This window comes from Gobius niger (assembly GCF_951799975.1).
Source record: "Gobius niger genome assembly, chromosome: 16".
Taxonomy (NCBI): domain Eukaryota; kingdom Metazoa; phylum Chordata; class Actinopteri; order Gobiiformes; family Gobiidae; genus Gobius; species Gobius niger.
In genome coordinates this window covers 5,090,194-5,112,800 of record NC_136867.1, presented here as the reverse complement: position 1 = coordinate 5,112,800, position 22,607 = coordinate 5,090,194, and the positions used below count along the sequence as shown (strand labels likewise).

Sequence of the window (22,607 nt, the reverse complement as noted above, 5' to 3'; positions counted from 1 at the left end):
TTATCAGACTGCCCATGCCATATGTTGACCAGCCTGTCCCTAATGCTTTAAATCCAATATAAGAAAAAAACTTCAAACCCAGCACCATGGCTTTCGAAGCATTCACCCTGTCCCACGTCTTTGAGAAGCCTTTCCACCCGAAAGACAAATTCAACATTCAGTGCGTGGACTGCCACCCCCCGAACATCTACCTCGGAACAAAGCAAGGAACCGTCCAGCATCTCACCCTACCCTCAACCCTCAACTCCGACCCGAGTCCCGCCAGAGAGGGAAACGCGAGAAAACTCTCCAACTCCCCTGTCCTGCGACTCCGCCTGGCGCCCCCTTTCAACCACCTTCTCGCCCTTTGCAACCGCGCCGTCACCGTGCACGACATGTTCTCCCTGGAGGCCAAGCCGGGCTTCAAGAAGATCCAAAACGTGGCGCAGTTCGAGCTCTCGCTACGGGACGACGCGGTGTGGGTGGTCACGTGTCCGAGCCAGAGGCGGCTGATCCGGCTGCACGCGCTGGGAGCGGACCGGTGGGACGTCCTGAGGGAGATCGCCCTGGTCCAGGAGCCCGTGGAGCTGGCCGTGGAGGGGGACAGTGTGTGTGTGGGCACCGGCGATCGGTACCTGTTGTGCGACCTGACGACCGGGCGGAGGGAGGAGCTGCTCCAGCACGGGCACGGCAGCAGGCGGCAGGTCCTGGTGGGCGCGGTGGCGGGAGCAGGGGAGTTTCTGATCAACGGGCCTGGAGGGCTGGGTGAGAACACAGGCAAAACATGGAGAGTCACGTTTTTTATTTGTAATTAACCTTCTACCACCCGCCTTAATAGTAGTAGTAGAAATGTATTGTCCCCGTGGGGAAATTCATTTGCAGTGAGTGGAGATACACAAATACAACAGTGACCACAGCAGACAGATCCAAACACTGACAACATACAAAGAACAAACCTTTGCTTTCCATCACAGTGGTCTCTAAGACGCGCACAAAAATGTCACAAGAAATTGACAAAAAATTGGCGAAAAAATGACAAAAATGGAACAAAATGGGACAAAAAAAATAACAAAAATGTGACAAAAAATTGATAAAAATTTGACAAAAAAATGACAAAAATGTGACAAAAAAGTAACAAAAATGTGACAAAATGTGACAAAAAATTACAAAAATTTGATTAAAAAATGACAAAAAAATGACAGAAATGTGACAAAAAATGACAAAAAAAGACAAAAATGTGACAAAAAAATGACAAAAATGTGATGAAAATTTTACCAAAAAAATGGACAAAAATTTGACAAAAAAATTACAGAAAAATGACTAAAATGTGATAAAAAAAATTGACGAAAAAATGACAAAAATGTGACAAAAAATGACAAAAAAGTTACAAAAATGAGTTGAATACCCAACAAAAAAATGATGGGAAAAAAATCTGATGACGTGAGGAAAAAGATCCTCTCGGCTCAGACGGGAGTTAAGAGGTTAATGACTTTTTATGTCTGCTGTGTGTTTTCAGAGAAAGCACTTATCAGACTGCCCATGCCATATGTTGACCAGCCTGTCCTTAATGCTTTAAATCCATTATAAGAAAAAGAACAAAGAACAAACCACGGCCCGTCAACCTCAGTTTAAATTATGTTAAAATCGTTATCTACATTCCTTAACAACCTTCTCTGACAGACCAGCTGTGCAGAATAGAAAAATCACAGTCGGTTACTTCATATTGTTGGTTTGTTTAAGGCGAGACACTGCAGGTGAATAGGGGAAAAAATGTATATTTACAGATATCAATTTGAAACTGTTGCTGTCGATCACTGGCATAAATGTGAGAAAAAAACACATTGCAAGTTTTCTGTCATTTTATCTTTTCATATAAGAACAAGTTGTTTTATGCCTAAAAATGCCCCAAATTTCCCATCTTTTCGGCGACGAAATCTGAATAATGGATAAAGCTACATTCAAATTTATGGTTTAATTTTATTGATGAATGAGTTACCAAGACTTTCTCAGAGGGGATTTTGGATTTCTTGTTTAGTTTTAAAATAAGCTGTTTTTTAGTGGAAAAATGTGTAAAAAAATAATTTTCGCCTTATTTTTTGACATTCAAAACTCAATAAATGGGGCTTAGGGATTAAATAATAAAAAATCCCTCTGAAAAAATCTTCCAAATATTGTTCAGTCCAAGGCTGGAAAATGTGAAGTCTTTAGGTCCGACTGACGTGGACATAGTGTCGCCACAATGACGGAAAAATGTGTTTTGAGAAAAAGGCCCTTGAAATTGCATTCTCCCATATAAGTCTATGGGGGAACATTGAATCAGCGCAATATTTAAACATGTTATTGTGAAGATTTGGCATATTTTCTGTTTCAGGGTGAAAGCTTATATGTTCAGAGACCAATTTGGCCCAAAACCTGAAAACTGAAAAAATTTAGTTTTGCCTGTAGTGTCTCCCCTTAATTGTAAAATGGCTTGTGGCACAAATGACTACCTGGTCCTGTTTTTAGTCAGGGCGGGGGCACCTGTACCTTCGACCTGAGGGGAGCAGCTCAAACTCTCTAAAACAGAGGACGTTTTGAGTCCGATAATATTATGTCTGCTTTATCTAGAGCTCGGGCAAAAAAAATGTCCTGCAGACCCTTCAGAGGAACACCGAGGATTTTGCTTGCGACTGTACATAATTTCCTAAGGGAGTTTGTGAGTTTTGTGCCTCAGTCATGGCCCCCGAACCAGCAGATGATACAGAAAGTCAATGCACTTCCCACAAAAGCAACTGTAAAACATTGTCAACATGGTTTTATCACCAGTTTCTTCAAAAAATATAGTCTCTTTTTAGTGATGTGATCTGTATTTTTGTCCCACTTTAATTTGTCGTCTAAGATCACACCCAGATACTTGTGCTCAGAAACAGAATCGATGACTTCTCCTTTTATGATGAGATTAGGGTGGGAGCTGGTGCAGCCATTGGTATAAAGAATATAAAGCAATGGCGATAATACGTGATAATAAGTTAGCCAAGCTAGGGCTGCTCGATTATTGAAAAAATAATAATCACGATTATTTTTGTCATAATTGAAATCACGATTATTCAAACGATTATTTGTTGCCTTTAAAAAAATCCATCCAAAAAATGACAAAAATCCATCAAAAATATGACAAAAATATGACAACAATATGACAAAAATATGACAAAAATCCATCAAAAAAATGACAAAAATCCATCAAAAAAAAGACAAAAATCCATCAAAAAAGTGACAAAAATCCATCAAAAAAAAAAGACAAAAATCCATCAAAAAAAAGACAAAAATCCATAAAAAAAAAGACAAAAATCCATCAAAAAAGTGACAAAAATCCATCAAAAAAAAAGACAAAAATCCATCAAAAAAGTGACAAAAATCCATCAAAAAAAAAGACAAAAATCCATCAAAAAAATGACAAAAATCCATTAAAAAAATGACAAAAATCCATAAAAAAAGTGACAAAAATCCATCAAAAAAAGACAAAAATCCAGCAAAAATATGACAAAAATCCATCAAAAAAATGACAAAAATCCATCAAAAAGTGACAAAAATCCATAAAAAAGTGACAAAAATCCAGCAGAAAAAAGACAAAAATCCATCAAAAAAGTGACAAAAATCCAAAAATTAGAAAGAAAAAAACAATGACAAAAATTGAAAAAAAAATTTAAAAAAATAAATAAAAATTATAATCGTTTTTTTGCGATTATGCTAATTTTGTAATTGTTTACTGTTGTAATCGAAATCGTAATCGAATTTTGATTAATTGCACAGCCCTAAGCCAAGCACATTTTCTCTAGTTCAAATTGATCTCGCCTATTGGTTTATGTATACATTTGTAAATATTGTGAAATTGACTTAAACATACAAAATCGTATTTGGGTTTCCCGCAAAAGTTTGTAATTGAGGTCTGTACAAACATCTTTCCACTTAGCTCGCAGGGTCTCGCCTTTTGAATTTAATTTGAGGTTATTTCATTTGATCAAAGCTCACAGCACTTCCTGTGACGCCGTCAAGTTCACTTGTTCCAAACGCTGCAAATGCCAAGTCTGTGCTTCGAGTCTGCTTCTACAAGTCTCTTCACTGGAGTTCACTACACGATCAATCTCAGATATTGGGCGCGGTAATACTGTACATTATCATTTTCTAATCAGTAAATAAATGAAAGTGAAACATTATCAGTGGTTGTGTTTTCCATGAGCGTTTCATCTCATATCATCATGTGGTCCTGGGAATGTTGACAGAACCGCCTGGGGGTGTTTGCGTTGCTTAAACCTCCTCTCTCTCTCCCCTCTCTTCCCCCAGGCCTGTGTGTGCTGGCGTCAGGGATGTGCCAGCGCCCGCCCCTGCCCTGGCCTCAGGACGTCCTGGCAGCCTGCGTGTGCTTCCCTTACGCCCTCAGCCTGCAGGCCCACGAGCTGCAGGTCTACAGCCTGTTGGACCAACAGTGCAAACAGACCGTCCGTCTGAGCGGGGCGCTGGGGCTGTGCTCCACGGCAGGTACAGTCTGAGGGAAATGGAAATGTCTATACCGCCAAACCAAAGGGATTAGCCTTACTTTATCATGTATTAAACAGATGGGTGATGAGCCCGCCCCTCTGGGTGAAAACAAGAGGAGAAGTAGTATGACCACAGATCATTTTGGGATCAAATATTCCGAGCCAGTGTCCCAACCTCAGGCAAATGGCCAGTCTTTTTACAGACAGAAGAAGATCAGGAGCCATTTTAGTTTGAATGGAAAAGTATGAGACCTCATTGATCTAATTTATGATTCTCCGAGTCTTGAAACGAACATTAACGTTGTAGTACAGCAGATACTTTTGGTCCAAGTGTTCTTTTAAACCATCTCTGTCAAAAACTCAAGGTGTACACTAAAAAGTCTAAGTTGAAAAAAATAGTCATACATAGATGTATGGGATACAACTACAGTAGGTTCAGTTATCCTCCACCTCGCCCCATCCTTCAATCATGGGGATGTGTGATCTGTGCAGCATCCGGGTCAGGACATGAGCCTCCTGCCCTCGGCTCGGCCCCTCCTCAACTCAGTCTAACTATTCTCTACCAGTGAGTTCACTGATATGGGGCTATTAGACAGCATCTGGGATACTAACCTAAAGCTAAAGCTACAGCTATAGCTAGCTAAAGCTAAAGCTAAAGCTAAAGCTAAACTAAACTAAACTAAACTAAACTAAAGTACTACTAGTACTAGTCTTCCATTCTACAGAAAGTAAAGCTCGGTATAACATTATTAGAGATCAGCTGACACTGAAGCCCAGGCTGAGACACAGCAGTGAAGGACAGTGTGCCCTGTTGTGCAGTGACATTCACTCCTTAAAAAAAGTCCATGTAAATATACATAGATTTAATTATACATGTAATAAACCACCACCTGAATTGTGCATAGACACGTGTAGCCTGATAGTTTCAGACAGTCATTCCTAGAAAACTATTCAAATAAACATTCAATAAACTGAGCCGACTGAATCCTGTTTCTGTGCTCCGTGAAATTTTAAACACATCTGTGCGTGTTGACTCATGCCTTAAAGGCCCCGTACCTGATTTTTTAAATTACAGACAATTAAAGAGGAAGCCACAAAATTTGAATGTTAGTTGTGGTCCAAACTATCCCGTTGCTTCACAGAGACAAGTTTGTTGGCACATTTCAGTACTTGCAGGGTCACTTTTACAGAAATGCTAGAAAAAGTGTTTAGATTTAATTTAGATGCAGTGTTTTTTCCACAAATGTCTAGTTTACAAAATACTTGAGGACAAAACTAATTTTGTTCCATCACAACAACAACAAAATATAGGTATAGTGCCTTTAAAGAGGCTAGATGCAAGTTGGCCATTTTATACCCACTACTGCCACCTCATGTCATACGTGTAACTGCACCTGTTATATTATATATTATACTCTCTCATTAAAAACATGCCTGAAGTGTTGCCTTGGCACATTCACGTATTTTTGAGTAATCTGTAAAAACTCTGATGGCGGCCATTTTAGGGACAGGTTTGCCTGAGTCCTCCTAGGAACGCCCCCACCTCCTGGAGACGCCTCCGAGCTTTCGTCACCAGCCGAGTAACCAACCACTGCTCCTCAGCAGAACCCCCTCCCCACTGATGCTACAGACAGCGTGTGGAGGGGGCGTGTCGGAAAGGGTCAGAGGTTCTTAAAGAGACAGAGGCCTATTTCAAGACATTCACTACAGCCATTTTGAGAGAGCCATTTTATACAAGGCAGTTATTCTAATTTACTGCATTTACAAACCAACAGAAGGTTTGGTCACCATTGTAGTGTGATATAGACTGGTGCTATGATTGAAAAAAGCATAATACCCCCTCTTTAAGCTCTCGCATGACACTTCAAACCTGAAGTAACACCTTTTTGAGTGACAGTTGTGGTGAACAGGTCTGAGCTCATTCTATACGTTAGGACATGGCTGGAACGTGTAGGGGAAGGGAAATACATACTTTGAACTGTTTTTAAACTCCATATAGTCCCTTTACGTACGTGAAGCCAAAAAAATGCATAACCAAATGATTGGACACACGCAAAACCAATGATTGACAATTTTGAGTGGTCAAAAATTGGCTAATGCAGTATGTCTGTCATATGAAGAGTCTTTTGACTAATGTAGTGGCCGTGTCAAAAGACTGTTCCTCTCAATTTGCAACACCTTGCACCACTAATAACAAAGCTTAAATAGGGCCAGGGCAGGCAGCATGAGGAGGAATCACCCACAGCTACACCTAGAGGCCAGGGAGGCATTCTGGCCACTACAGAGAAGATACATGTCATGCTCGCTTCACTGACTGAAGAACAGCATTGTACTGAAAAAATCAGATTAGAAGTTCTCAGTCGCTCTCTGCCCATTCATTTCAATGGACAAGAGTTTATATTTCACCTACAGGGGGCGCTAACCTTCTCAGTGAAGTAGACGTTCCTCCCATCTAGAATTTCCTGCCCAGTTTCCATAGCATACCCTTTAACCTTGGCTTTATCCGTTATCATTTTTACACTTCCAAAAGTACCTGCGTGATGACTTTCTTCCGTCACGCTCGCAGGCGGAGCACTGGTGTTCACAGACCGGGCCGTGTTGCGCCTGAGCGCCGTCCCGGGACGGCAGCAGATCCAGGCCCTGGTGCGGGAGGAGAGGCTGGGGGAGGCCTTACTGCTGCTGGAGGGGGGGCACAGCCTGCACACCCCTGAGGAACGCAAGGTCAGACGGAACTCAATAAGACTTTCACCTTACGACCAGTGGAGAACTAGTCCACCTCGTCTGTGCACACACAAAGATCGACATGTTTGGTATCCACGTGTAGCAAGAAAGGCGACATAGATGACGCCGCGATCCAAATATGGCAATTTCCTTTCTGGGAGACCGCAGGCAGCCATGTACATGCACATCACATGCGCAGACTTTCACCTTCCAGCAGGACAATGACCCTAAACACAAAGAGTTAGAATGGCCCAGTCAAAGTCCTGACCTAAATCCTATTGAAAATCTGTGGAAAGACCTGAAAACTGCTGTTCACAAACGCTCTCCTTCTAATCTGACAAAGCTTGAGTTGTTTTGTAAAGAGGAATGGGCTACAATGTCAGTCTCTACATGTGCAAATCTTGTAGAGTCAAACCCCAAAAGACTTTCTGCTGTTATTAACCTCTTACCACCCGCCTGAACCAAATGCATTCTGTCCTCTTTGGCCATTATATAGGTCTGTGTAACACCTCATTTGAAAGCTAAGACCCACAAAACTGATCTTTTTCCTCGCATTGTTGCTGTGCTGTGTAACCTTTGTTATGTTTTTTTTTTTTGTCACATTTTTGTTGAATTTTTATCACTTTTTGTTGAATTTTTGTCACTTTTTTGTTGAATTTTTGTCACATTTTTGGTTGAATTTTTGTCACTTTTTGTTGAATTTTTGTCACTTTTTGTTGAATTTTTGTCACTTTTTGTTGAATTTTTGTCACATTTTTGGTTGAATTTTTGTCACTTTTTGTTGAATTTTTGTCACATTTTTGGTTGAATTTTTGTCACTTTTTGTTGAATTTTTGTCACATTTTTGGTTGGATTTTTGTCACTTTTTGTTGAATTTTTGTCACATTTTTGTCTCATTTTTGTCACTTTTTTGTTGCGTTTACATCCTTGTTTTCTTCTCATTGTTTGTGGCTGTTTTGGTGCTTTTTTCCCCAAGAAGCTTTTTGATTAGGGTAAAGCCAAAAATGGGATCCGTTCAGGTGGGAGTTAAGAGGTTAAAGCAAAAGGGGGTTCCACAAAGTATTCATTCATGCTTCAGTGGCCATGCCGCCTTTACTCTGCCCAAACCAGTCAGACCTTGGAAGCTAAGCAGGGAAGGGCCTGGTCGGTACTTGGATGGGAGACCGTTTGGTAACACCAGGAAGCCTATAGCTAATGTAGTGTTTGAGTGAGTGAGTGAGTGGTGGTCGGAGGGGCCGATGGCGCAGACTGGTTGCCTCGAGTATGGTGTGAACGAATAGTGCAATGTAAAGCGTCTTTGAGTGTCCAGAAAAGCGCTATATAAAACCAATACATTATTATCATCATCATCATTATTATTATTATTATTTTGCTGTATGAATACTTATGCACGCCCCACTTTTTGGTTTTCTATTTTTTTTAAAAAGGTGTATGAATACTTTCGAGAGGCACTGTATGTATATATAGTATATGGTAATTAGTCATTGCAATTTAAATGTATGAACGATTTTGTGGATGAAAATGGAGGTCGCTTTGGCCGATTGCTTAAAGTTGGTAGGTGTGTGGAGCGGGGTGAGAGCGGCGCGGCGGTGTACGGCAGATGGTGGACAGGATTTGGCCAAAAATCACAGTTAACACAGCCATGAGTCACGGAGGAGTTTGTCACGGCTTTGTGCACTTGAAAAAAGAAAAAAAAAAAAACGCTCAAGGGACAGGCTGCGACGGTGGTGGAGTGATACAAGAACACTGGACAATCGGAAAATATGAAATAAAAATGAGATATTTAAGCGACGGCCTGTAAGTTTGCAAAGTGAGGAGAGAGAGAGTGTTAAAGCTGAGTGGAAGAGGTTAATTCTTGGGAAAATTAAGACACAAAAACTAAACCGTACATGCAACAGTCTTGGCAAGCCAACACCTGTCCTTGTACACATTTATATTATGTTTTTACCTTTCTTGATTCCCGCTCAGAAGAGTCACTGCTGGTGTTGTGTGTGTGTTGCAGGAGCTGCAGAGGAGCATCACTTGTCGCGCTGGATTCCAACACTTTTTCCAGGGGAGATTTACTGACGCCAAAGATCTGTTCATGTGAGACTTCCTGAAAAGAAAAGTTGATATTTGTGTGTATTTGACCTTGTAGTGACCCAGTGGCTGTATGAGAGGTCAACATGGCACCTTTGCTTTCCATCACTGTGGTCTCGATGATGCTCCAGGATCAGTTGTTTTGTAGGTTTTCCGGCGTGAGGGTCCGTCAGCAGTAGGGCTTGGCACCACCGTTACATTTTGTTTTGATGCCAGTACTTTAACCACCTTAACTCCCGCCTGAACCGAGCACATTTTCTCCAGTTTGGCTTTACCCCGGTCCAAAAGCTTCTGGAAAAAAGCAGTGAGAATAGCAACAAAACTGAGACAAAAACAATGATGGAAATGTGACAAAAAAGTGACGAAAAATTGATGAAAAAGTGGGGAAAATGGCACAAAAATGTCACAAGAAAATTGACCAAAAATTGACAAAAAAATGACAAAAATGTGACAAAAAAATTACAAAAATGTGATAAAAATATCAAACAAATTACAAAAAATTGACCAAAAAATGACCAAAATGTAGCATTTAGCCCATTTGCACAAACTCTTACTAATTACAAATGTTTTCAGAAAACAAAGTCATTGCTTGGAAAGGCTCACATAAGATGCTATACGCAGTGAGGCCCTTTACCATCTCCATCTCATTGCAAACTGTGTCAAAAGAGTTGACCAACAAAGAAGACCGACTTCTTCTGGAGACTTGAACAGTAAGCCATCCACCCCCTATAATTACTGCTAGACAGTACACCTGTGGGCTCGTCCGGGAGTTGAACCCGGGACCTCTCGCACCCGAAGGGAGAATCATACCCCTAGACCAACGAGCCACAAACAAGCATACGTAAATGCTCTTGTACCCTACCAACTCTTTCACACTGCAATTCAACGATTTCACGCTCACCCCGAAAATTGTTTGCTGCACCAACTGAGCAATCACTATATGGCATTTGTTCACCTTTCTATGTAGCCATGCATTCAAAAAGACTTGTTCCATAATATCTGAAATGTGACATTTGGATATTCTTACAAGCCTTATAGAAAACTGAGATCGCTCAACAAAATTTGAGGCCGGTTCTAATGTTGACCTCAACCAATATTAATAAAAAAACTGCTTTTCAAGGGGCTAGTGGCGCAATGGATAACGCGTCTGACTACGGATCAGAAGATTCTAGGTTCGACTCCTGGCTAGCTCGACTCCCATTTTAAGCCGGGAACTGTCATTGACAAAAGGAAGAAAAAAAATGGACATTTGAGATGTGTTATTTCCTACTACATTGAATGTCCCACCTTCCTCCATCCTGCTTTAAAAATGCGACAGCAAATTTTCTTTTCCAGCCCCAATCAAAATGTATCCTTTCCTTAAGTAAACCTCACTGGCTGGTAATTGAGAAAAAGCAAACTTGCAATAGAAATCCGGGTTCATGCAAATGACTTTGGCTTCCCTTCAGTCAAAGGTAGATGACCCATGACAGGGCAGCGCATGGCCACAAGTCCCAACCCGTGGCCTGCTCTTCTGTCCAGTACTCTTGTTTCTCTTCAGATCGCATAAATCTTTCGCCTTTTACTGAAGATTTCCGTGGAGAGGAACAACAAGAGGTTTTGACAATTTTTTGATGCCCTGCTTCAGTGGGGCTCTGAATACATGTGAAAGAAAAGTATTTTACAACTATATTGCAGTACATGCATTCACTAAGTTACCTCTATCTTTCATCTCAAATGCCACATCAAGGCGACGCAACAGTTTCTTATCCAAAGTTTGGCCTCTTCTGAAACATGGAACTGAACTCTGACATTGTCTTTGTTTCATTTGCTGCATCTTGGTTCCTGCCGACTGGCCTTTATATTTTGTTTCAGTGTGCAAGTGTCAGACAGGGCATGCAAATTAGCCCATGGCTACATTCCGGTGTGGTGTGTTCTTAAAGGAATAGGCCACCGTTTTTACGCGGACGTTTTGCTCCTCGTATCATTACGCCTCACAATATAGTTCCCCTTTTTATCTGCTTATAAAATCGACATGTTACATTTCTGTGTAAATATACTTCGCATGAAAACACTTCACGTAACTTTATTTAAATAGGGAACACGTGGAAGAGCTTGGTAGCTTCTATCGTGAGCTTTTTTGGAGCTATATGACATGTGGGAGAGGCTGCGTATGTGCTCCGTTTGCGTGACAGAGCGCACGGACAAAGACCAGACGGGGATATATTAACTCGGCTAAAGTGAGGTAAGAGCATATCTCAGTATGTAAAAACGGTGGCCTATTCCTTTAAACATGCACTGTGAACTACCAAATAAAGCAACACATACATTCCCACAAAACCATTACGAAAAAAAGAACACTCAATAGCGACAGCCGTGATCGTATAGAGGTTAGTACTCTGCGTTGTGGCCGCAGCAACCCCGAATCGAATCCGGGTCACGGCATTTGTGGTCAGTTTCTCAATGGTAATGCTCTCTTGTGTTGTTTTAGACTAAAAAGCGGCCTTTGTCATTGGCAGTGCAATTGTTTCGAGGCATACTTCAACCAGAAACTGAGGGACCAAAGCATTCGACCTCTAAGGCAGTGCGTTCTAAAATCTTAAGAGCACCGTGCAAACAATACCTTTAAGTGTGTGCTCGGTTTGGACCGGTCGATGTGTATTTTAAAATTTTAATAAAGCAGGCAGTCAAACATGTTGTCAGCAGTGCTTTCTCAAAGTTCAGTTTGACCAAAACAAGCCTAGAACATGACAGTCACGTATCTAACTTAATTTTTTAGGACTTGTCTGGGATTTGAACTCGGGTCCTCTCGCACCCTAAGCGAGAATCATACCCCTAGACCAACGAGCCACAAACTCTCTCAAACGGAAAACACTGAAGACACACATTATTCACTGTCATCCCCAGTGTCCTAATGGATAAGGCACTGGCCTCCTAAGCCAGGGCATTGTGGGTTCAAGTCCCATCTAGGGTGGCTTGCAGCTTGGTGGCGCAGCGGAAGCTTGCTCGGCCCATAATAGTCAAGGGACCGAAGCCGTCCTCTGTGAAGAAGCATATCGACTGCCGAGTTTAGCTTCTGAACTGCTGCTCAAAGTCATTCCTCGATGCAAACTCAATATCGCAAGGAACTCATCAAATAAGACCCGTAAACACAACGCAGAATAGTGTCTCACAAGTCAAATAAGTTTCGCACTGATAGCCAGATGATCAACTGCAGCCGCTTGATTTACAATAGTTTTGTTTTGTCACTTTGTCACTCCTGTCAGATTCCATAGCACGACAGTAGACTGACTTCTGCTTGGATCAATCCCAACCTGGAAGCTGGGGTTTTGGCATTTTTATAATGTATAATATTAATTGATGAAAAAATTGCCCAAAAAATATGACAAAAAATGACCAAAATGTGACAAAAAAATTACAAAAATGTGATAAATATTTGATAGAAATTTGACAAAAATGTACAAAAAAAAGACAAAAAATGTGACAAAAATGTGATGAAAAATGGACGAAAAAATGACGAAAAAGTTACAAAAATGAGCTGAATACCCAACAAAAAATAAAATAAAATCTGATGACGTGGGGAAAAAGATCCTCTCGGTTCAGGCGGGAGTTAAGAGGTTAACGATACTTGGTTTTCGATTCCAATACCTGCCCAACACTTTTTCTGATACCTACACTTGACTAAAATATTTGTCGTTTAGAACCAGAAAACTGAAGAATATTATGTGGCAGCGTTGCAAATGTACAATATCGGGTTCATCTCCAGAGTCAAGAAATGTGTGAAAAATGGAGAATAATTCAGGGGGGAAATGGGAGAAACTGTGACCAAAAAAAAGTATAGCAAAAATGTGGCAAAAATGGGGATAATATTAGCTAATTAAAAAATGAGCAAAAATTAGGGAAACAAAAATAAAATAAAATAAATAATAATAAAAAATAAAAAATAAATAATATAAATAAATAATATATAAATAAATAAATAAAAAAAAATAATAAAAAATTTGCTGCCTGAGTGTTGCCAATCAGAGCATCATTGATCACACGTGCGTCCTCCATTTCTTCATTTCTCTTCCAGCGAAGGACAGCTGGACCCGCGCGAACTCCTGCAGCTCTTCCCCGATCTCCTACCGACCCTCCCCGCTGACTTCCCCCCGCGGGAGGAGCACCGAGCCGCGGCCCGGGAGCTGCGGGAGCTGTGGCGCTCGGACACCGACTCGGAGCTGCGTTACCTGGGCTTCCTCGGAGACTTCCTCCGGGCGGTGAGAGATGGCGGGAGTCCGGCTGCGGCAGAGGAGGCGGACAGCGCCCTCTTGTGGCTGTACGTGCGCACGGCGGACAGCGACGGCCTTCTGCGGCTCCTGGCTCAACCGAACGCGTGCAAGCTGCGGGCGTGCGAGTCTATTCTGGTCAAAGACGGCAGGTATAGTGCTATTTCATGATTCAAAATAAATTAATTCATTTCACGTGCAATTTAATGCGCAATTTCCCGCCAGATTCTTTGCGTTGGGTCAACTCTACCGAAGCCACGGGAAGCATCAAGAGGCTATTCAGGTACAGTGATTAATACGTGGATGAAACTTGTGCTAATGACTATTATTGCACTCCAGCAGGGGCGGACTGGGACTTAAAAACGGCCCTGGACTCTGACCAGTGTGGCCCAAATGAGCGTAAATGCGCACAGCACAAATACATATTGACATTACCCAAATCTAAAAGCTCCTGAACTGGAGAGCAACAGTGTAACGCCTCATTTGAAAGCTAAGACCTACAAGAGTGATTGCAACTTTTTGTCATGATTTTGATTTTGTTGTTTTTTCATTACTTTTTCATTGTTTTTTTGTCTTGTTTTTGTTGTTTTTTGTCACGTTTTTGTCACATTTTTGTCACATTTTGTGTTGCTTTTACGGCACACCGTGTTCATCCTCGCTTTCGTTTTTCTGTTTTGGCGCTTTTCTTTGGAGCTTTTAGATTTGGGCAAAGCTCGGTTAAGGCGTACATTTAGAGATTAAGGAGAAAATTGAGAGGCCAAACCGGTGGCCCCAGAGCCAGTGGCCCTTCTGTGCTCTTCCAGAAGGGACATATGGCCAGTCCGCCCCTGAGGGTCAGGGATCATTTCTGGGGTGGCAACACATTTTACAGTGTTGAATGTTTATAGCGGGGGTACGTGAATTTTGGTTGATCGGCAAGGCAATTTTTCCGTTTAGATGCAACTGAGCCTCCCAAGATGATATACAAACAGTAGCATTGTGTATCATTACCAGGGGCGGACTGGCCATATGTCCATTCTGGAAGAGCACAGAAGGGCCACTGGCTCTCGGGCCACCGGGCTGGCCTCTGAATTTTCTCCTTTACCTGTTACCCCTGCCTTAAAGAGACTAGATGCAAGTTGGTCATTTTATACTCACTACTGCCTCCTCAGGTCTTAAGCGTAACTGCAGGTTCTATATAAAGCTCGTGCATGATGGCACTTTAGACCCGAATTAACACCTTTTTGAGCGACAGTGCTGGATTTTAGAGGCAGTTGTGGTGAACAGGTCTGAGCTCATTCTACACGCCGAGCTTTACCCAAATCTAAAAGCCATGTAAAGCGTCTTTGAGTGTCCAAGAAAGCTCTATAAGTTTGTTATTATTATTATTATTATTATTATTATTATTATTATTATTATTATTATTATTATTATTATTATTATTAAAAGAAAAAGCATCAAAATAGCGACAAAACAAGGATGAAAACAGAGCAAAAATGTGCCAGAAAAGCAATGAAAATGACCAAAAAAAACAGCAAAAAAGAAACTAAAACACGACGACAAAGCAATGAAAAAAGCCACAAAAATGTGACCAAAACGCCGTGACGTGACAAAAAGTGACAAACTATCACTTTTGTAGGCCTTAATCTGGCGTTGCTCTGTTGAGAAGCTTTAGATTTGGGTAAAGCCGAACTTGGGAAAATGCCCTCGTTAAAATATGTATTTGTGAAATGCACATCTACGCTAATTTGGGCCAGGCTGGTCAGAGTCCAGGGCTGGTTTTCAGTCCCAGTCCGCCCCTGATCATTACATGGCATTTTTATTTTTTAAAGAAAAAGAGGAAAAACCTGGCTCCATATCTAGCGCTAAAGTTGTTGTAGTTCTTTGTCCTGTAAAAAAAAAGGTACTGAGAGTGAGCACCCAAGTAGCTTCTAAAACAGATGTGACACATTACATTACATCAATGGGGTGGCAAGACCTTTGGGTGGCAGCTGCGTCCCTATGCCACCCCTCTAGATCCACTCCTGCACTCCAGTAATGTTATATCAAACGTTTTGCTTCACGACATGGAAGAGTTTGTCGCTCAAAGATCAAAAGATCAGTAAAGCAGGCTATAGGTGAAAAATGTGGTGCTGCTTTTTGAGAAGATGTTTTTGTCTCTTGTATTTGCAGACGTGGGTGGACATAGTGGACGGCGTCCGCAGAGACACGTCCGGTGCCGAGGTGTTGGGGCTGATCGTGTCCACACTCAGTCGGCTGGAGGACAGGGACACAGTGTGGACCCATGCAGCCTGGACTCTGCGCAACGACCAGGAGGTACTGCATATGTTCACAAAGAGAAAATCCAATACACTTGATACACTTCATGCAGATAATAGAACATATGACATGTTTGTATGTTTTCTTTTCCCATTTAATACTTAGTTTGATGATGCTGATGGTCAGTATGCATTTAATAGTTTCACTCGAGCAAAGTCCAGGGGCGGACTGGGACTTGAAAACAGCCCTGGACTCTGACCAGCCTGGCCCAAATTAGTGTAATTGTGCACTTCCACAAATACATATTTTAACCTCTTACCACCCGCCTTAACCGAGTGCATTTTCCCCAGGTCGACTTTATTTTATTTTTTTATTGGTATCATCAGCAAACAGAACTGGAAATGTGGTCATAGAAACAGAAGCAAAATCATTAATATAAATAATAAATAATAATGGTCCCAAAATTGAACCTTGTGGTGCACCATACTCCAAGGAATTCCTTTTAGATTCACATTTTTTTAATACTGGGCTTTCTATAAGCTTCTCGACTGGAGAGCAACAATGTAACGCCTCATTTGAAAGCTAAGACCTACAAAAGTGATGGTAACTTTTTGTCACATCATTTTTGTCATATTTTGTCCATGTTTTTCTCATGTTTTTGTTTCCTTTTCATCACATTTTTTGTCAATTTTTTGTTGCTTTTCCAGCACATTTTTGTTTTGTTTTCATCCTTTTTTTCTCGCTATTTTGATGCTATTCTTTTTAGCTTTTAGATTTGGGTAAAGCTCAATCGTAGCGGGACTGGTGGCCCTGGAGCCAGTGGCCCTCAACATTTTTCTGTTTCTCGGTCAGTGCCAGAAAGCAGATAGTTCCGTACTCCAATGACTGCACTGGGACTCGTTTATGGCCCTTATGTACAGCATGGTCGCACGGCTCATCTCGCGTCACACTTGGTGCCCATTTCTAAAAACAGACCTGAAATGGTAAAAGCATGTGTGAAAACAAACCAAAAAGGATGTCAGAATCTTAAGTGTAATCACGTTGACCTGATGACCCCATGATCTGATGAAATGAGTTGTCCAGAGTTTCTCAACAAAGATAAAAAAGTATGTATTTATTTACTCTTCCAAATAGCTTCCTGAGTTCTCACAATTTGTATTACCCCCACTTGAACTGAACACATTTTCTCCAGTTCGACTTTACCCAAATCTAAAATGAGACGGAAACAACACAAAAGCCAATGAAAAAGCGCCGAAAACTAACATCAAAGCAATGAAAGAAAAAGTGACAACACGGCAACAAACGCAAGTTAAGACCAATTATGTAGGTCTTAGCTTTCAAATGAGGCATTACACTGAAACCTTTTAGATTTGAGTGACGCTGAACTTTTTAAAAAAAATTTTGGTGAAAAACCTGAACCTTTATGGCTGCACTTTTGTGGCTTTTTCGTCACTTTTTTGTGGAGTTTTTGTCGCACTTTTGTCACATTTTCATCCTAGCTTTTTCTTTTTTTTTTTTTTACAAGAGCCTTCTTAGATTTGGGTAAAGCCGAACTGGAGAAAATGCACTTGGTTAAGGCGGGGGTTAAACGGTTAAGTCTTGCCTTATCTTTGAACTCTACCCAGATGAACCAGCAGAGGGCAGAGTTGCATTAAGAAAAACTTGACATAAACACTCCCCCTCCCAGCACATTCTCTCAACTTTCTCAACATACTGTAAATAATGTTTTTGTTCCCCGCAGTTGGGAGTGCAGATTTTTACCAGGCGCTCCGCAGAGGACCACTTTCCCCCCGAGGACGTCCTAGCCCTTTTGGAGACGTACCCCCGAGCCCACACATTATACTTGGAGTTCCTGATCTATGAATCCAGCAGCGAGGTAAGGTCAAAATCTTGAGGCATCTCTTATTGTTTTTTTTCTATTTAGCCATCCGTGAGCTGTGATTGGCGGATGTGTTTCAGGAGGCGGGACATCACACCCTTCTGGCTCAGGCGTATGTGTCCCTGAGTCTGCAGGACCCAGAGGACGCGGAGACGAGGGGGAAGCTGCGCCGGCTGCTGTGGGACTCACAGCGCTATGACGTCTCCGCTGTTTATGGTCAGAACACGTGCGGAAGTTTGAGCGGATGTAGTATGAAGATGATGTATAATATGGTTCAGTTTTAATCAATCAAATGTTTTGTACAGCCCAATATCACTACAGGTGTTGCCTCAAAGGGCTGCACAAATATTAAAACAGTGAAACAAAAGAACCATGTTTGGTAAAGTGGGGCGATTTATTGGGTTCATCTAGACAGGCATTTTCCACTTTCACCTTTACTCAATTATAATTTTAATATTCTGTTTGCGTAGGTTTCCTCCGGGCTCTCTGGTGTCCCTTACCACTTGAAACATGTATAATAGGAGGGGATGAATGAGCGCGTGTTTGAGAGAGCGAGTGTGGGACAACGGATGGAAATTAGTCCATGTCTTACAATCCGGTATGACATGTTTACATGCATGAGTCCCATGTAAGATAAGATAAGATAAACCTTTATTGATCTCACAAAGGAGAAATTCACTTGTTACAGTGGGCGTTCAAGAAGAAGAGTTAATAAAGTGCAGCTGATACAGGGATTATTGCACATGTTACTTCACAGTCTTATTGTACAGTCTGACAGCAGTGGGGATGAAGGCTTTGCGGTAGCGCTCCGTCCTGCACTGAGGGTGTCTCAGTCTGCCACTGAGAGAGCTGCTCAGCTCTTCTACAGTCCCGTGCAGTGGGTGGGAGGTGTTGTCCATGATGGAGGTGAGCTTGGCTAACACCCTCCTGTCCCTCACCTCCTCCACAGAGTCCAGGGGGCAGCCCGGGACGGAGCTGGCCCTCCTGACCAGCTTGTTCAGTCTGTTCTTGTCCCGCTTTTTGCTGCTCGGTGCCCAGCACACGGCAGTGTAGTGGAGAGCAGAGGCTCCACAGAGTCATAAAAAGTCCTGAGCAGAGGCCTGCTCACTCCGAAGGACCTCAGTCTCCTCAGAAGGTGAAGGCGACTTTGGCCCTTCTTGTACAATGTTTGTATGTACAATAACATGCTCTACCCTGACTAAATAAACACACTGTTTGAGTATAGACTCATACTAGATCAGAATAAGTCAGACTTTCTGTAAAAGGTCCTTAATTATTGACGAAGCTGAAGTAATATCACCATTCGATTTCATTAACTATTACTACATAGTTTGTGCAATCCAAAGTCTATTCTGAGCCACAGAAAGCCTGAGCGCTGGACGACTTTGGCCCGTCCATCTATTTCTGTGCTAATTCTAGGTCTCTCCCCTGTTCGTATCCACTCCACTGCCTTCCAGAGCGGCTCAAACCTACTCCCCTGCACCAGGAGAAGGCCATCGTTTTGGGTCGGCGCGGGGACCACATTGGGGCCTTGACATTGCTGGTCCGGGACAGTCCTGACACCACTGCCGCGGAGGAGTACTGCCTGAGACTGGCTGGTCAGGACCTCCTCCTGAGCCTGCTGAACATCTACCTGACCACTGAGGGGCGCTCCACCGCCGCCCTGGACCTGCTGAACAAGTACGCTCTGGAGCTGTCGGGGGAGAAGGTGCTGGACGCTCTGCCGGAGCACTGGTCCGTGCAGCTGATCGCAGACTACCTGGTGGGGGCCATGAGAGGGACCATCCATCAGAGCAGGATGAGGACAATGCAGAAGGCTTTGGAGCAGGCTCGGCTGCTGAGGCACAAGGCATTATGGGTAAGACGCTACATAGCTCCGTAGGCTCTGTGCACCAAATGTTTTTGGTTAACTTCCTGTGCAAGGAAGTTCTGCTTTAAATATTATTTTATATTTAATCTATGCTAATACTGTATGTGAACAAAGTAACTCATGCCCCTAGAGGCCATAAGCGCCACTGCAGGTGTCGTAGCATGTTACGTGTTTTTTACTCATTAATTGTCCGTGAGAGTAAAAACTACATTGTGCCACCCCAACCAAATGACACAATGGAGATATTTTTATTCACTCAAACTCGGCTATAAATACTGCTAAAGTGGAGCTAGCCCACGGTTAGCTTTGCCCGTTAGTCTGTTAGCTTCTTCTTTGTGATTCTATTGGTGTGTATTGGGCCTCTGACCCAGTGCAGGAAAGTTGCAAGGGTGATTTTCTGGCCAGAGACACCATTAACACTTGTATTACCCCGAGAGGGACTACGAAAAGGACTTAGGAAGGATAACAAGTTTTGCTTTAAAAAAACAGAGCAAATCTTAAATAAGCATTAAGCTGGCATGTTTGTTCAGATGGCAGCCACAATAGCCGTTAGCTTCAATGCTAAAACAGCTACAGGTAAAAACACAGAAGTGTCTTCTGGTGAAGTATTTACTTTACATTCTGAGAAAGTATCACATATGTTGTATGCAGCTGCTTGTTTTCTGCCACGTACCGTTTAAATATGTATTTATTTCAGCGAGACACAGCTAGCTCTCTATAGGAAACAGCGGTTACTCTAAGTTAGCATGAATTAACTGCTAAATAAGCTAACAACACCCTTCATATCGGTAATGCACCACAAATATCCATATAGCTTACAGCCTAATTAAAAGACCATAACACACTGAGAAAGTATTGTATTCAAAGTAGTCAGTATTGAATATTGCAATAACATTATTTTGCAATATTTTACTAGCCTGGCCAGCCAGACCACATGCTTCTAGTCTGGGACTTAGTGTTGTCTCTGCGAGTCCTGAGGGCCGTGATTGATCGGTGGATCGAGAAACACAGGGTTCGTACAACATCGCTGCTTACCCTAAAAAGTCAGTCAGGCGACTCTTTGCATGATTGAGTTTAAAATAATTTGTCTTTTTGCATAAGGTTGGTACATATTTCCCATAAACTGTAACAGTCTTTAAGAATCTTAAGCTCGTCCTACAGACCCTGTTTCCCATCTCATGAATGAGTTTCCGTATCTTTGCAGTAGACACAGGTGAAACAACAGTCAGGCAGATCCTGGCTCTGGGAACAGTTTCTGTGCTCAAGTTTCTGATTACTCTTTATTTGATGAAATTTGGCCTCATATTCACAAAAAAGATTAGAAATTAGAAAATAAACTAAAAATCTAAAGAAGCAAATGACGCTAAGTGCAACATTTCAACGCGGAAACACGCAAAGGCCTTTTGTTTTCTTTCACAGATGAACTTTGTGCAGCCTAGAGAACTTTCTCTGCAGAGTCCAGTCAGGACTGAGCTGCAGGCACTGAGCGCACAGGGGCGAATCAGAGGAGAGGGCTCAGTGGGCGGGGCCCCGCACACAAACACACTCCAGCATCAAAAAATAATAGTTACTAATGAATCAAATGCTGAACCAGTCAGGGCAGAACCGCAGAAAATGTAATTTTTTTCAATATAAATTGATTTCTTGGTGATAAGCCTTGGTGGTAAAACCATACAGGCCCTGTCCCAGTCCCCACACTGCGCCCTGCGCCCCTCTATGAAGTGCGCACTTGTTTGAAGGGCACACAAGGGTTCGAGTGCGCAGGTTACAAGTGTGCAAAAATGGCAGAATTGGGACAGTGCGGCTGACGTCATTTTCAGACCGAAACTTAAAAACTAAAGTTGAAGGTAATTTCCCTCGGCCCTGTGAAAAGAAAAAAGGTAGTTGACTTTAAAACACGTAAAAATAAATGTATATTTATTAGTAATTTATTTGTATTAGTAATTTATTTGAGCTTGCTGTATATTTTTTATTTTAAATGTAGCGTGGGTAACTAAGTGGTATCTGGTAAGTTTTATTTTTTTATACATCCTAAGATTTGTTGAAGTGAAAAGTTGAAATTGAATTTTATATGAATGATTGCACAAAAAAAGTAATGAAGTTGTTAGCATAATGGCCAACCATCGTAAAGCTTCATCAGATGTTTATGCTTCTTTCCAAGTGACGTAGCAAACCTTGATTGTATTTACACATATGATTTACACATATACAGCGTAATGAAAGTTGAAATATTTCATTAAAAGTACATTTTTTCGGCACAAGATCCGCAGGTGCAGCCATTTTTCTGTCTCTTTGGTCTGTACCGCAAAGAATTATGGACTATATGCTTCGTCAAAGGACAGGGACGAAATCCAACACAATTATTGAAAAAAAAGGGAAGGGAAGGGAAGGGCACGGGCACTTGGTCTCTGATTGGTTAGTTCCTTTTTTTGTGTGTGTCTAATGGAGAATGTAATGAATCCTTTTCTGTCTCCTCTCCGCTGTCCCGCTCACAGATGCAGGCGTCACACTCCATGTTGAGACTGGACGGGACACAGTCCTGTGACGGGTGCCATAACGCTCTGACTGCACCTCCCTTCGCCCGCACAGCCGGTGGCGCTCTGCTGCACCTGGACTGTGCTAACCACTCTGCCACTGCATCACCCCTTTGTGCTGGACCTCACAGCGACGCATAACTGCACGCTCAGAAAACACTTTGGACGACATTTTGTAAAACTACAGGAACTACTTTATAGAGTTGTTGCTCTTTTAGTGTACGTTGTTTTGTTTGTCTTTCTTTCACAAATGTAGATCTATTGTGCCAAATGAAGTTTACTATTAACTATTATTTTAGTTAAAACAGAAATGATCCCTGGTCATGTTAAATGAGATTTTGGGGTCCATGTTTCAAAAAAGGAATTTTAAATACAAAAACATTCATAACAGAGTTGAGGTTGTGTATAAAGATTCTGATGATGAAAGTTAATTCTATGTTTTTCCTTTCAAACGACAATGAACTCGCCGGTGACTTTTGCGTATAAATGTGACTTCTCCATCTTCAACATGTGTCCTCTGGTCAGTGTCCCCTGGTCAGCGTCCTC

At 42.0% G+C, this 22,607-nt stretch overlaps 1 protein-coding gene across 1 annotated transcript; it reads left to right on the top strand.

Annotated features, from left to right (window-relative positions):
- LOC306975603 (transforming growth factor-beta receptor-associated protein 1) lies at window positions 1-22,239 on the top strand. The gene is made up of 11 exons (XM_079573200.1): window positions 1-744; window positions 4,300-4,494; window positions 7,060-7,214; window positions 9,217-9,299; window positions 13,348-13,692; window positions 13,766-13,823; window positions 15,692-15,835; window positions 17,520-17,654; window positions 17,738-17,873; window positions 19,115-19,515; window positions 22,023-22,239. Exons 1-11 carry the CDS (start codon window positions 87-89, stop codon window positions 22,200-22,202), a joined length of 2,490 nt encoding a protein of 829 aa, XP_079429326.1. The 5' UTR covers window positions 1-86; the 3' UTR covers window positions 22,203-22,239.
- Window positions 22,240-22,607: the final 368 nt, after the last annotated feature.